General features: G+C 43.6%; 1 protein-coding gene across 7 annotated transcripts in view; it reads left to right on the top strand.

The window, feature by feature from the left end:
- Positions 1 to 13,769, top strand: part of KLHL32 (kelch like family member 32) — a 508,172-nt gene that overhangs the window by 150,592 nt on the left and 343,811 nt on the right. For 4 of the 7 annotated variants that reach the window (XM_069726338.1, XM_069726335.1, XM_069726336.1 and 1 more), the window contains exon 2: positions 10,130 to 10,218. In XM_069726338.1, coding sequence (XP_069582439.1) covers positions 10,196 to 10,218 — 23 coding nt within the window. In that variant the 5' untranslated portion in view covers positions 10,130 to 10,195. Of the gene's footprint in view, positions 1 to 10,129; positions 10,219 to 12,745; positions 12,862 to 12,985; positions 13,138 to 13,769 lie in introns of all 7 variants that reach the window. The other 3 variants (XM_069726337.1, XM_069726339.1, XM_069726340.1) reach the window with 1 other exon arrangement.

The raw sequence follows: 13,769 nt of genomic DNA, 5'->3' as shown, positions 1-13,769 counted from the left end.
CTTAGCTATGCGGAGCAGCAGGCCACAGGAATGATCCAGGGAAAAGCAAGTCCAACACTGGAACATTGACAGGAAGCCAGGATCAAAGCATTAGGTGGAGTTAAGTAGAGAAGCACCTAACGACCTCACCAGATCACCTGAGGGAGGAAACTCAGAAGCCGCAGTACCACTTCCCTCCACCAACAGAAGCTCACAGAGAGAATCAGCCGAAGTACCACTTGTGACCACAGGAGGGAGCTCCGCCACAGAATTCACAACAGTACCCCCCCTTGAGGAGGGGTCACCGAACCCTCACCAGAGCCCCCAGGCCGACCAGGATGAGCCACATGAAAGGCACGAACAAGATCGGGAGCATGGACATCAGAGGCAAAAACCCAGGAATTATCTTCCTGAGCATAACCCTTCCATTTAACCAGATACTGGAGTTTCCGTCTAGAAACACGAGAATCCAAGTTCTTCTCCACAATATACTCCAATTCCCCCTCCACCAAAACCGGGGCAGGAGGATCAACAGATGGAACCATAGGTGCCACGTATCTCCGCAACAATGACCTATGGAATACGTTATGTATGGAAAAAGAATCTGGAAGGGTCAGACGAAAAGACACAGGATTAAGAACCTCAGAAATCCTATACGGACCAATGAAACGAGGTTTAAACTTAGGAGAGGAAACCTTCATAGGAATATGACGAGAAGATAACCAAACCAGATCCCCAACACGAAGTCGGGGACCCACACTGCGTCTGCGATTAGCGAAACGTTGAGCCTTCTCCTGGGACAAGGTCAAATTGTCCACTACATGAGTCCAAATCTGCTGCAACCTGTCCACCACAGTATCCACACCAGGACAGTCCGAAGACTCAACCTGTCCTGAAGAGAAACGAGGATGGAACCCAGAATTGCAGAAAAATTGCGAAACCAAGGTAGCCGAGCTGGCCCGATTATTAAGGGTGAACTCAGCCAAAGGCAAAAAGGACACCCAATCATCCTGATCGGCAGAAACAAAGCATCTCAGATATGTTTCCAAGGTCTGATTGGTTCGTTCGGTCTGGCCATTAGTCTGAGGATGGAAAGCCGAGGAAAAAGACAAGTCAATGCCCATCCTACCACAAAAGGCTCGCCAAAACCTTGAAACAAACTGGGAACCTCTGTCAGAAACGATATTCTCTGGAATGCCATGTAAACGAACCACATGCTGGAAGAACAATGGCATCAAATCAGAGGAGGAAGGCAATTTAGACAAGGGTACCAAATGGACCATCTTAGAAAAGCGATCACAGACCACCCAAATGACTGACATCTTTTGAGAAACGGGAAGATCAGAAATAAAATCCATAGAGATATGTGTCCAAGGCCTCTTCGGGACCGGCAAGGGCAAAAGCAACCCACTGGCACGAGAACAGCAGGGCTTAGCCCGAGCACAAATCCCACAGGACTGCACAAAAACACGCACATCCCGCGACAGAGACGGCCACCAAAAGGATCTAGCCACCAACTCTCTGGTACCAAAGATTCCAGGATGACCAGCCAACACCGAACAATGAACCTCAGAGATAACTTTATTGGTCCACCTATCAGGGACAAACAGTCTCTCCGCTGGACAACGATCAGGTTTATTAGCCTGAAATTTTTGCAGCACCCGCTGCAAATCAGGGGAGATGGCAGACACAATTACTCCTTCCTTGAGGATACCCGCCGGCTCAGACAAACCCGGAGAGTCGGGCACAAAACTCCTAGACAGAGCATCCGCCTTCACATTTTTAGAGCCCGGAAGGTATGAAATCACAAAGTCAAAACGGGCAAAAAACAGCGACCAACGAGCCTGTCTAGGATTCAACCGCTTAGCAGACTCAAGATAAGTCAAGTTCTTATGATCAGTCAATACCACCATGCGATGCTTTTACTCCTTCAAGCCAATGACGCCACTCCTCAAATGCCCACTTCATGGCCAGCAACTCTCGGTTGCCCACATCATAATTTCGCTCAGCAGGCGAAAACTTCCTGGAAAAAAAAGCGCATGGTTTCATCACTGAGCAATCAGAACCTCTCTGCGACAAAACAGCCCCTGCTCCAATCTCAGAAGCATCAACCTCGACCTGGAACGGAAGAGAAACATCTGGTTGACACAACACAGGGGCAGAAGAAAAACGACGCTTCAAGTCTTGAAAAGCTTCCACAGCAGCAGAAGACCAATTGACCAAATCAGCACCCTTCTTGGTCAAATCGGTCAGTGGTTTGGCAATACTAGAAAAATTGCAGATGAAGCGACGATAAAAATTAGCAAAGCCCAGGAACTTTTGCAGACTTTTCAGAGATGTCGGCTGAGTCCAATCATGGATGGCTTGGACCTTAACAGGATCCATCTCGATAGTAGAAGGGGAAAAGATGAACCCCAAAAATGAAACCTTCTGCACACCAAAGAGACACTTTGATCCCTTCACAAACAAAGAATTAGCACGCAGGACCTGAAAAACTGTTCTGACCTGCTTCACATGAGACTCCCAATCATCCGAGAAGATCAAAATGTCATCCAAGTACAAAATCAGGAATTTATCCAGGTACTCTCTGAAGATGTCATGCATAAAGGACTGAAACACTGATGGAGCATTGGCAAGTCCGAATGGCATCACTAGATACTCAAAATGATCCTCGGGCGTATTAAATGCAGTTTTCCATTCATCTCCTCGCCTGATTCGCACCAGATTATACGCACCACGAAGATCTATCTTGGTGAACCAACTAGCCCCCTTAATCCGAGCAAACAAATCAGATAACAATGGCAAGGGGTACTGAAATTTAACCGTGATCTTATTTAGAAGGCAGTAATCTATACAAGGTCTCAGCGAACCATCCTTCTTGGCTACAAAAAAGAACCCTGCTCCTAATGGTGACGATGACGGGCGAATATGCCCCTTCTCCAGGGATTCCTTCACATAACTGCGCATAGCGGCGTGCTCAGGCACGGATAAATTAAACAGTCGACCTTTTGGGAATTTACTACCAGGAATCAAATTGATAGCACAATCACAATCCCTATGCGGAGGTAATGCATCGGACTTGGGCTCATCAAATACATCCCGGTAATCAGACAAGAACTCTGGAACCTCAGAAGGGGTGGATGACGAAATTGACAGAAATGGAACATCACCATGTACCCCCTGACAACCCCAGCTGGACACCAACATGGATTTCCAATCTAATACTGGATTATGGGCTTGTAGCCATGGCAACCCCAACACGACCACATCATGCAGATTATGCAACACCAGAAAGCGAATAACCTCCTGATGTGCAGGAGCCATGCACATAGTCAGCTGGGTCCAGTATTGAGGCTTATTCTTGGCCAAAGGCGTGGCATCAATTCCTCTCAATGGAATAGGACACTGCAAGGGCTCTAAGAGAAACCCACAACGCTTAGCATACTCCAAGTCCATCAAATTCAGGGCAGCGCCTGAATCCACAAATGCCATGACAGAATACGATGACAAAGAGCAGATCAAGGTAACGGACAGAAGAAATTTTGACTGTACCGTACCAATGGTGGCAGACCTAGCGAACCGCTTAGTGCGCTTAGGACAATCAGAGATAGCATGAGTGGAATCACCACAGTAGAAGCACAGCCCATTCAGACGTCTGTGTTCTTGCCGTTTAACTCTGGTCAAAGTCCTATCGCACTGCATAGGCTCAGGTTTAAGCTCAGATAATACCGCCAAATGGTGCACAGATTTACGCTCACGCAATCGTCGACCGATCTGAATGGCCAAAGACATAGACTCATTCAAACCAGCAGGCATAGGAAATCCCACCATGACATCCTTAAGGGCTTCAGAGAGACCCTTTCTGAACATAGCTGCCAGCGCAGATTCATTCCATTGAGTGAGCACGGACCACTTTCTAAATTTCTGACAATATACCTCTATCTCATCCTGACCCTGACAAAGAGCCAGCAAATTTTTCTCTGCCTGATCCACTGAATTAGGTTCATCGTACAGCAATCCGAGCGCCAGGAAAAACGCATCGATATTACTCAATGCAGGATCTCCTGGCGCAAGAGAAAATGCCCAGTCCTGAGGGTCGCCGCGCAAAAAAGAAATAACAATCAAAACCTGTTGAACTGGATCACCAGAGGAGCGAGGTTTCAAGGCCAGAAATAATTTACAATTATTTTTGAAACTCAGAAACTTAGTTCTATCTCCAAAAAACAAATCAGGAATAGGAATTCTTGGTTCCAACATAGCTTTCTGATCAATAGTGTCTTGAATCTTTTGTACTCTTGCCGAGAGCTGATCCATAAATGAAGACAGACTTCTAATGTCCATCGCTACACCTGTGTACTGAACCACCCAAATGTCTAGGGGGAAAAAAAGGCAAAACACAGTGCAAAGAAAAAAAAATGGTCTCAGAGCTTCTTTTTTCCCTCTATTGAGAATCATTAGTACTTTGGGCTTCCTGTACTGTTATGAAAGGCAATTCAGTACTACAATGGACATAGCGGTCAGAGCACATACAGTGATCTGACAATAACCCGAAATCATAGAACGAGCTCTGAGACGTGGGAACTCTGCAGACCGCAATCCCTAATCCTCTCCAAACAACACTAGAGGCAGCCGTGGATTGCGCCTAACTCTGCCTATGCAACTCGGCACAGCCTGAGAAACTAACTAGCCTGAAGATAGAAAATAAGCCTACCTTGCCTCAGAGAAATACCCCAAAGGAAAAGGCAGCCCCCCACATATAATGACTGTGAGTTAAGATGAAAAGACAAACGTAGAGATGAAATAGATTCAGCAAAGTGAGGCCCGACTTTCTTAACAGATCGAGGATAGAAAAGGTAACTTTGTGGTCTACACAAAACCCTAAAGAAAACCACGCAAGGGGGGCAAAAAGACCCTCCGTACCGAACTAACGGCACGGAGGTACACCCTTTGCGTCCCAGAGCTTCCAGCAACAAATTAGACAAGCTGGACAGAAAAAATAGCAAACAAATAGCAAAGAAGAACTTAGCTATGCAGAGCAGCAGGCCACAGGAATGATCCAGGGAAAAGCAAGTCCAAGACTGGAACATTGACAGGAAGCCAGGATCAAAGCATTAGGTGGAGTTAAGTAGAGAAGCACCTAACGACCTCACCAGATCACCTGAGGGAGGAAACTCAGAAGCCGCAGTACCACTTCCCTCCACCAACAGAAGCTCACAGAGAGAATCAGCCGAAGTACCACTTGTGACCACAGGAGGGAGCTCCGCCACAGAATTCACAACAGTGTGCCACGGTTGTCGCCGTCTGTGCTGAGTTGTTCTATGTATAGGAGGTTTCATTTCATCCAGGGCACTTTACAGGGTTTCATTGTAATGCTTCAGTGCTTCAGGAAATGTGATGGAGGAGATAGGGGCCAATGATGACTGCAGGTTCTTCATAAGTTTTTGGGTGTTAATGGCCTGGATGTTTCTATAAGTGTGGAAAGTGGGGATGACCTGAGCGGGATGGCAGTTCTTGATAGAGGATGAAAGAAGGTTGTGGTCAGAGAGGGGGAGAGGGGAGTTTGTGAAATCGTCAACTGAGCAAAGCCGGGAGAAGACCAAGTCAAGGGAGTTGGAAAGTTAATATGCTGCGAGAGGCCGAAAGAGGAGGTTAGAGATAAAAGGTGAGAAGCAGATGGGGAGAGGGGAAAAGCAATGGGGATGTTGAAATCACCCATGATGAGGGTGGGGATGTCACAGGAGAGAAAATGTGGAAGCCAGGTGACAAAGTGATCCAGGAACTAATGAGAATGGCCGGGAGGACGATACACCACCACCACCACTCGCATGGAGAAGGTGATGTAGAGTATGACATCATGGACCTCAAAAGAAGAGAAGACAAGTGAGAGTACTTGGGGGATAACTTGGAAGGTACATTTGGTTGATAGGAGCAGACCAATGCCTCCACCTGCTCTGTTGTCTGATCTTGGGGTATGAGAAAAGTGTAGTCCATCATATGAAAGAGCAGCAGCAGCGGTGGTGTCTGACTGCTGGATCCAGGTTTCAGTAAGAGCCAGGAGGTTAAGAGAATTAGAAAGGAAGAAGTCATGGATGAAGGGTAGTTTATTATACACTGAGCGAGAATTCCAAAGGGCACAATTGAAAGAGGCAGAAGGCATGCATGGAATATTAATAAGGTTAGAGGGGTTTCTGAGTGTAGCAGTTGGGAGGTTAGACTGCCTATAACATGGGGGACCGGGGTTGGGAGAGATGTCTCCTGCGACTAGGAGAAGGAGGATAGAAAGAGTGAGCAGATGGTTAAGTGATTTGTGAGAGCATCTCTTGTGTTGGATGGTGGGACTGAATGGATTTGCACTGTTTAGCAATGTAAACAAAGCGTGAGTGCTATGCATAGGAGAGGAAAGGACAGAGGGGCCGATTTGGATGGAGTGTAAAGAGTTAATGCAAGGGTGGTGAATGTGAGTGAATGCAGCAGCCAGGATATAGATTATACAAATGCATATGGTGAGTATTTGTTCTGTTCCAAATGAACAAGAAATAGATTTATTTGATTGTCTTCACTGTCTCCTGCCCTGTCTAACTGCCATGATATAACTGCCAGTCCTTTGATAAATGTACTTCGATTAAATGTGCATAAATGCCCCCCTCCTCTCCCCTCCCCCACATAAATGTCTCCCTAGGCTATGTCTGAATATATAGGAGGCTAGTTCTTAGATCTTTTTTTTTCTCTCGATAGCAATCAATCAAACTAAGTTGAGACAGCAGGACACAATAAACATAGTGAACAGTAAATGTAGTGAACAGATAAACAAATGTCCAGGCCAACATCGATCATAAACCACTTTGAAAACAAGTTATATGACCTCACTGCATAAGGGGCAAGCAGAAGTAAGTTGAATAGCTATATACCATAACATGCTTGCTAAGATGGCTAGCAAGCTAGATACATGCAGGATTCAATGCCGGAGATAGATGAGTTAGATACCACTCAGGTTGTTTGCTGACATTGAATGGAGTGAAAAGACATGGAAGGTAGTTCAGTTCAGAGGTTGACTGACAAGATTAACATTCAGGTTGCTTGCTGACATTGAATGGAGTGAAAAGACATGCAAGGTATGATATGATATGATGATATGGGATATGTCATTCAACAGAAATTGCGGGACATATTTTGTTGTCATTTTTGCCCATTTCCCTTGTGAAAATGTAAAATCTGGGGCTAAAACTACATTTTGGTGGTAAAAATGTAATTATTTTTTCTTTACTGCCCAAAGTTATAAAATTCTATGACACACCTATGGTGTCAATATGATGAATTAATTGAGAAGTGTAGTTTGTAAAATGTGGTCACTTATGGGGGATTCTGCTATTCTGGAACCTCAGGGGCTCTGCCATTGTGCTTACCACACATGTAGATACATTCTTTGAGGGATCTAATTTCCAAAATGGGGGTCACTTGTGGAGGGTTACCACCTTGTAGGCACATCAGAAGCTCTCCAAATGTGAAATGACACCCGCAGACCATAACATCAAAGTCTACATTTCAAAACGTCAAAGAGTAGTTTTCCCCTACATATAGGGCATCTGAGAAATTGCACAACAAATTTTAGGTTCCATTTTTTCCTGTTAATCTTGTGAAAATATAAAAAATGGGCCTAAAATAACATTTTTGTGGGAAAAAATTGATTTTTTTAAATTTTATTTTCACCTTTCTACATTATGAACTTTTGTGAAACACCTGAGGCTCAAGGTGCTCACTACACCTCTAAATACATTCCTTGAGGGGTCTAGTTTCCAAAATGGGGTCACTTTTGCTGATAAGGCACATGAGGGGCTCTCCAAACACGATATGACATGCGCTATTTATTCCAGTCAATTTTGCACTTCCATAGTGAAATGGCGCTCCTTAACTTCCGAGCCCTCCAGTGCTCCCAAACAGTTGTTTTCCCTGCATACTGCATATCGGCGTACACGCGAGAATTTGCACAAGTTGTATGGTGTAATTTCTCCTGTTACCATTGAGGAAATGCTAAATTTGGGGCTGAAAAACATTTTTGTGGGAAAAATTAGATTTTTATTTTCACGTCTCAACGATATAAGCTTGTATGAAGCACCTGGGGGTTCAAGGTTCTTACCACACATCTAGATAAGTTCCCTGAAGGGTCTAGTTTCCAAAATGGTGTCACTTGTTGGCAGTTTCTACTGTTTAGGCACATCAGGGGCTCTCCAAACATGGCATGGCATCCGCTAATTATTCCATCAAATTTTACATTAAGAAAGTCATATGGCTCTCCTTCTCTTCTGAGCTCTACCATGTGCCAAAGCAGTGGTTTTCCCCACACATATGGGGTATCGGCATGCTCAGGAGAACTTGCATAACTAATTTTGGGGTCCAATTTTTCCTGTTACCCTTGCAAAAATAAAACATTTTTTTTGTATAAATTAACATTTTTGTGAAAAAAAGTTAAAATGTAATCTTAAGTTCTTGAATGTGGTTGTGAACACCTTGAGGGATGCCGTTTTTAGAATGATGTAACTTTTGGGTATTTTCTGTCATATAGACCCTTCAAAGTCACTTCAAATGTGATGTGGTGCCTAAAAAACGGTTTTGTAAGTTTTGTTGGAAAAATTAGAAATTGTTGGTAAACATTTAACCCTTATAACTTCCGAACAAAAAAAATTATATTTCAAAAATTGTGCTGATGTAAAGTAGACATATGGGAAATGTTATTAACTATTTTGTGTAACATATCTCTGTGATTTAAGGGCATAAAAATTAAGAGTTTGAAAATTTAGAAATTTTCACCAAATTTGTTATTTTTTCACAAATAAACGTAAGTCATATCGAAGAAATTTTACAACTATTGTGAATTACAATATGTCTCGAAAAAACATTCTCAGAATCAGTGGGATCAGTTGAATTGTTCCAGAGTTATTACCACATAAAGTGACAGTGGTCAGTCAGAATTGTAATTTCCTGATGAAGACGGCACGTCCGTCGAAACGCGTTGTGGCTAAACTCTATCTTGTGTCAGAGTTTCCTTTCAGCGCTCCTGTGACCGATTCTCATCACCAGATCCTGCATCCTTCCTCCCTTGGAGGTGTTCGGCTGGAGCTGCAGCGGTACTCAACACTTTTTTCATCTTTTGGGCTGCCTCCTCAGCGCTCCTACATGACCGCCATATACTGACTTTGCTAGAATTGTAAAATTTGGCCTGGTCATGAAGGTGCAAACAGGCTGATCATTCCTGTGTAATGGAGTCAGGGGAGATAGCTGCTGTTTATTGGAGTCTTTAGTAGTAAGTTTTATTGCCGTCCAGCACTGGAGTCCCAGGTTTAAATCCAATGAAATTAAAAGATCTGTGTAGCTTTAGTATGTTCTCCCTGTGTTTGCAATGTTTCCTTTTAATGCAATATACAACTATTTGGACTATGTTGGTGGATTATATAAATAATAAATGTAAATAATATTCACACACTTCATTAGAACACCCGGGAGCACAGATTATTAGAGGATGCATATGCTTATACTGGAAATTAGCATTGTTATTAATAGAGAAGAATTAAATTGGACCCCATAAATTGAAATGTATTTTGAAACTTCATTAGTATTCCTGAAGCTCATTATATTAATGCAGGAAAACTGATGTAATGGGATGCATTGGGATTGGCGTTCCTTAACATTAATATAAATTTGTCAGCAGGTTTTTGCCATCTCATCTGAGAGCAGCATGATGTAGAGAAAGAGACAGTGAATCTATCAATGTGTCACTTAATTTGCCTAGTGCAGCAGTTATGAGTTTTTAGATTTAGCATGAAGCAGATTTGAGAAAGCTCTATAAACAGTAAGCTGCTTATCACAGGAAGGGGTGGAGTTGATGAGAGCCCACAAGCCAGCTTGTCCAGGCATTGATAATCACTAGCTGATAAAGCCTTCAGTCTAAGTAAACAACAGCACATATCCTGCCATGTGACTCATCATTGAATTCAGTGTTTTAACCCCTACCTCCATACTGTGCTCAGATTACACAGCAAAAACCTGCTGACAGATTGCCTTGAAGCTTAAAGATTTTGTCATATATCCTTTTTTTCCTCTTTTTTTTTTCTTTACAAATTACCATATTTATCTTATTCTTTATATTTGATTGCAGCTGGAATGCTTGTTTGTTCCCTCTCTAAATCTTAAGTGAGAAGACTCAGAGGAAGTGACCTGGACGATGCCTTCTGAGATATGCCTCAGGTAAATGTGCCATGCACTTCTTCCAAGCTCTGAGAGCTTGTCATCCTCATTTAGATTGTTCTTAATTGAAACCTCCTTCAGGTTACTCAGGCAGACGTGAATTGAAAGCATTGTCTGTTTTGCCTGGTTAAGCACTTGAAAAAGAGATTTTCAGAAGCTACAACAGTTATTTCTGAAATTTCTAAACTATCAACATAAGGCTTACACGACATTGCAAATGTACAGTAAATCCTACTGACAGCCTGTTTTATCCACAATGTGCTAGCTAACCAGGGAGCAGTTGATTACAGGGGTTGTCAAGGACTGCGATATTTATGACCCATCCCTAGGACAGGACATCTTATCAGACTGGCACATTCGGTCCAACATCAGGCACCCTCAGCTATTAGCTATTGTAGACTCCAGTGGTGGTTAGATGTAAAGCATGAATGGAGCTAGAAGAGGACAACCCATTACACTGTGCAATTGTCCTTCTTAGGACAGAGATAGACTGCCGTATTTCTCCTGTGAAAATCACATTGCGCTGCATGGACTGGCTGGAACCTCTCCTGACCTGAGCAAGACAGCGTAATGGATTACCATGCAGCTGTCAAGCTCAGGTCAGGAGGGTCGACAGCCAGTACAAGGTTTACGATGTGATTCTCGCATGAGAAATACAGCAGTCTGTCTCTGCCCTTAGGCTACTTTCACACTAGCGTCGGACTTGGCCCGTCGCATTGCGTCGGGCCGAGATTCCGACGCTAGCGTGGGAGCGGAGTTCGGCCGCGCATGCGCGGTCGGAAAAAGTGGTCCGTCGGCAGCAAAAAACGTTACATTTAACGCTTTTTGCTCCCGGCGGTCCGCCACAACACAGCGCAACCGTCGCACGACGGTTGCGACGTGTGTCAATACGTCGCAATGCGTCGGTAATGTTAATCTATGGGGCAAAAACGCATCCTGCAAACAACTTTGCAGGATGCGTTTTTTCCCCTAAACGACGCATTGCCACGTATTTAAAAAAAACGCCAGTGTGAAAGTAGCCTTAGACTGCAGCTCAGCTCCTATCGCAGTGAATAAGAGCTGAAGTGCTGTGCCAGGGAAAGGACACTGTGCAGTATCTGAAGACCAGACTCATGTGATGACAATGGGGATCAGACACCCACATATCTGAAATTGAAGACATATCTTGGAGGTAGGTCATTATAATCTAAGCAGTGGAGTACCCCTTTAAAATTATTATTATTATTTATTATTATAGCGCCATTTATTCCATGGCACTTTACATGTGAGGAGGGGCATACATAATAAAAACAAAAACATAATAGTATCATTCTGTAGCATCATTATAGAATTGTTAGGGATGCGGGAAAGCATTTTACCACTTTGAGGCTGATATTCCTGTGTATTTTAACAATGCTCATTCACAATTATTTTGTTGTGTAAATGGCCCTGTACTCTTACTCTTGTGAACAGGGATGACGACAATGGTCTCTTGTTTGGAAACAACTTGTATTGTTAACATTACTCCTGATTTTTTATTATGTTTATTTTGGTGCCAGCTGAAAGGAAGGCAATCCGTGGGGTGCAGCTTTTATATCATCTTTTCCCTCACTTCACTCACCACACAACAAACCTAGCAGCAAGTGCCTAGCATTTATCACTCTGTTGTGTATTCATGACAGTAGAAGTAGAACTCCTTAGATAGTGACAATAGGAGCCTTTATTCCCCACGGACTTGTAAAGGAACTTTAAGATAGAAAGTGGTTAATATGCTTGAAAATGTGGGATTTGAGCCATTGTACTGTTCGCAGATGGGAAGCAATGCTTTATTAATGTGGCTCTGTGGTGCCGCATGACGCTCTCTTATGTCTGGAAGATCACTTAGGCACTGAATCTGAGCAGAAGCGTGGCTGAAAAGGTTTGCAGCAATGCTATGGGATGTAACAAATGTAAAACGAAGCTCAATGAAGCTTAAAAAAGACAGCAATACAACAAAACAAAAAATGTCTATATAACTTATATGTGTAAAATATACTTTCATTGTGCAAAAAGAAAGAAATGCTTAATAAGTAAAACAGTAAGGGTACGTGCACACGTTCAGGAATGTGTGCAGAATTTTACTGAGATTTTCCTGAGAAAAACCTGACACCACTCCCAGGAAATCCACATGTGTTTTTATGCGTTTTTTGTGCGTTTTTTTATGCGCTGTTTTTTATGCATTTTTGTGCGTTTTTAACAACACATAAAGTTGGTTTAAAAAAAAGGCTCCCATGAGGTCATTTCCTGGTCCAACCCCTCTTCTCCATTTTGGTTTCTTGTTGGATTCAACATGCCGCACCTTCGTCTTACCCCACAACAGAACCAGCTATTGTTGCTTACGGCACTGCTTTTGCTGCACCACCACAGTGAGCAGGTAAGATAATGTCATTAGATGTGCACACTTTGTTTATAGGCTGGGGATATGCAGCGTTCTGACGCTGCGGATTTGCAGCAGTTTTCCATGCGTTGTACAGTACCATGTAATAATAAAGACTACATTCTCCCATAGGAGCAATCTCGGAGGAGAAGGAGTAGAAGACGACCGAAAAGGATGTGGGTTCATCCCATTATTCATGAGCGGGAGGAAAAGGGACACTTCCATGTCCTTTACCAGGATTTAAGGAGGTAAGATATAGGGAGAAAAGGTATATTGTCATCTGTGTTCCTTTTATTTTTTTATTGCTGCTATACAATGTAGTGTTACATTATGTGTGTGTTTAAAATTATTTATTTCTTTTTTTTTCTTCAGTTCGGTTATCCAGATAAATTTACCCAGTTTTGCCGGCTTACCATTCAGGCATTTGATCGCCTTCTGATTATTCTAGCTCCACACCTCAGTTATGAACACACGGTCATGCGAAGAGCAATCTCTGCAGAGGAAAGGCTGCTCATCACCTTGCGGTAAGGCCAATTTTTATTTTTTTACACATACTCCCAGACACATTGCCCCCATAATTAATGCTGCCAGTGCTCCCATAATGCTGCCACGCTGCGTAATGCTGCCAGTGCCCCCATAGTGCTGCCACACTGTGCCATAATGCTGCCAGTGCCCCATAATGCTGCCACACTGTGCCATAATGCTGCCATTGCCCCCATAATGCTGCCACACTGTGCCATAATGCTGCCATTGCCCCCATAATGCTGCCACACTGTGCCATAATGATGCCAGTGCCCCCATAATGCTGCTACACTGTGCCATAATGCTGCCAGTGCCCCCATAATGCTGCCACACTGTGCCATAATGCTGCCATTGCCCCCATAATGCTGCCACACTGTGCCATAATGCTGCCAGTGCCCCACATAATACTGCCACACTGCGTAATGCTGCCAGTGCCCCCATAATGCTGCCACACTGCCTGCGTAATGCTACCATTGCCCCCATAATGCTGCCACACTGTGCCATAATGCTGCCAGTGCCCCACATAATGCTGCCACACTGCGTAATTCTGCCAGTGCCCCCATAATGCTGCCACACTGCGCCATAATGCTGACCGATATAGTGCCCATGATTCGTATTTTTTATCTTGCCATAC

The sequence above is a fragment of the Ranitomeya imitator genome, chromosome 5, assembly GCF_032444005.1.
Source record: "Ranitomeya imitator isolate aRanImi1 chromosome 5, aRanImi1.pri, whole genome shotgun sequence".
NCBI classification, from domain to species: domain Eukaryota; kingdom Metazoa; phylum Chordata; class Amphibia; order Anura; family Dendrobatidae; genus Ranitomeya; species Ranitomeya imitator.
Note: the sequence above shows the minus strand (reverse complement) of the source record. Positions and strands in the feature narration are given on the sequence as shown.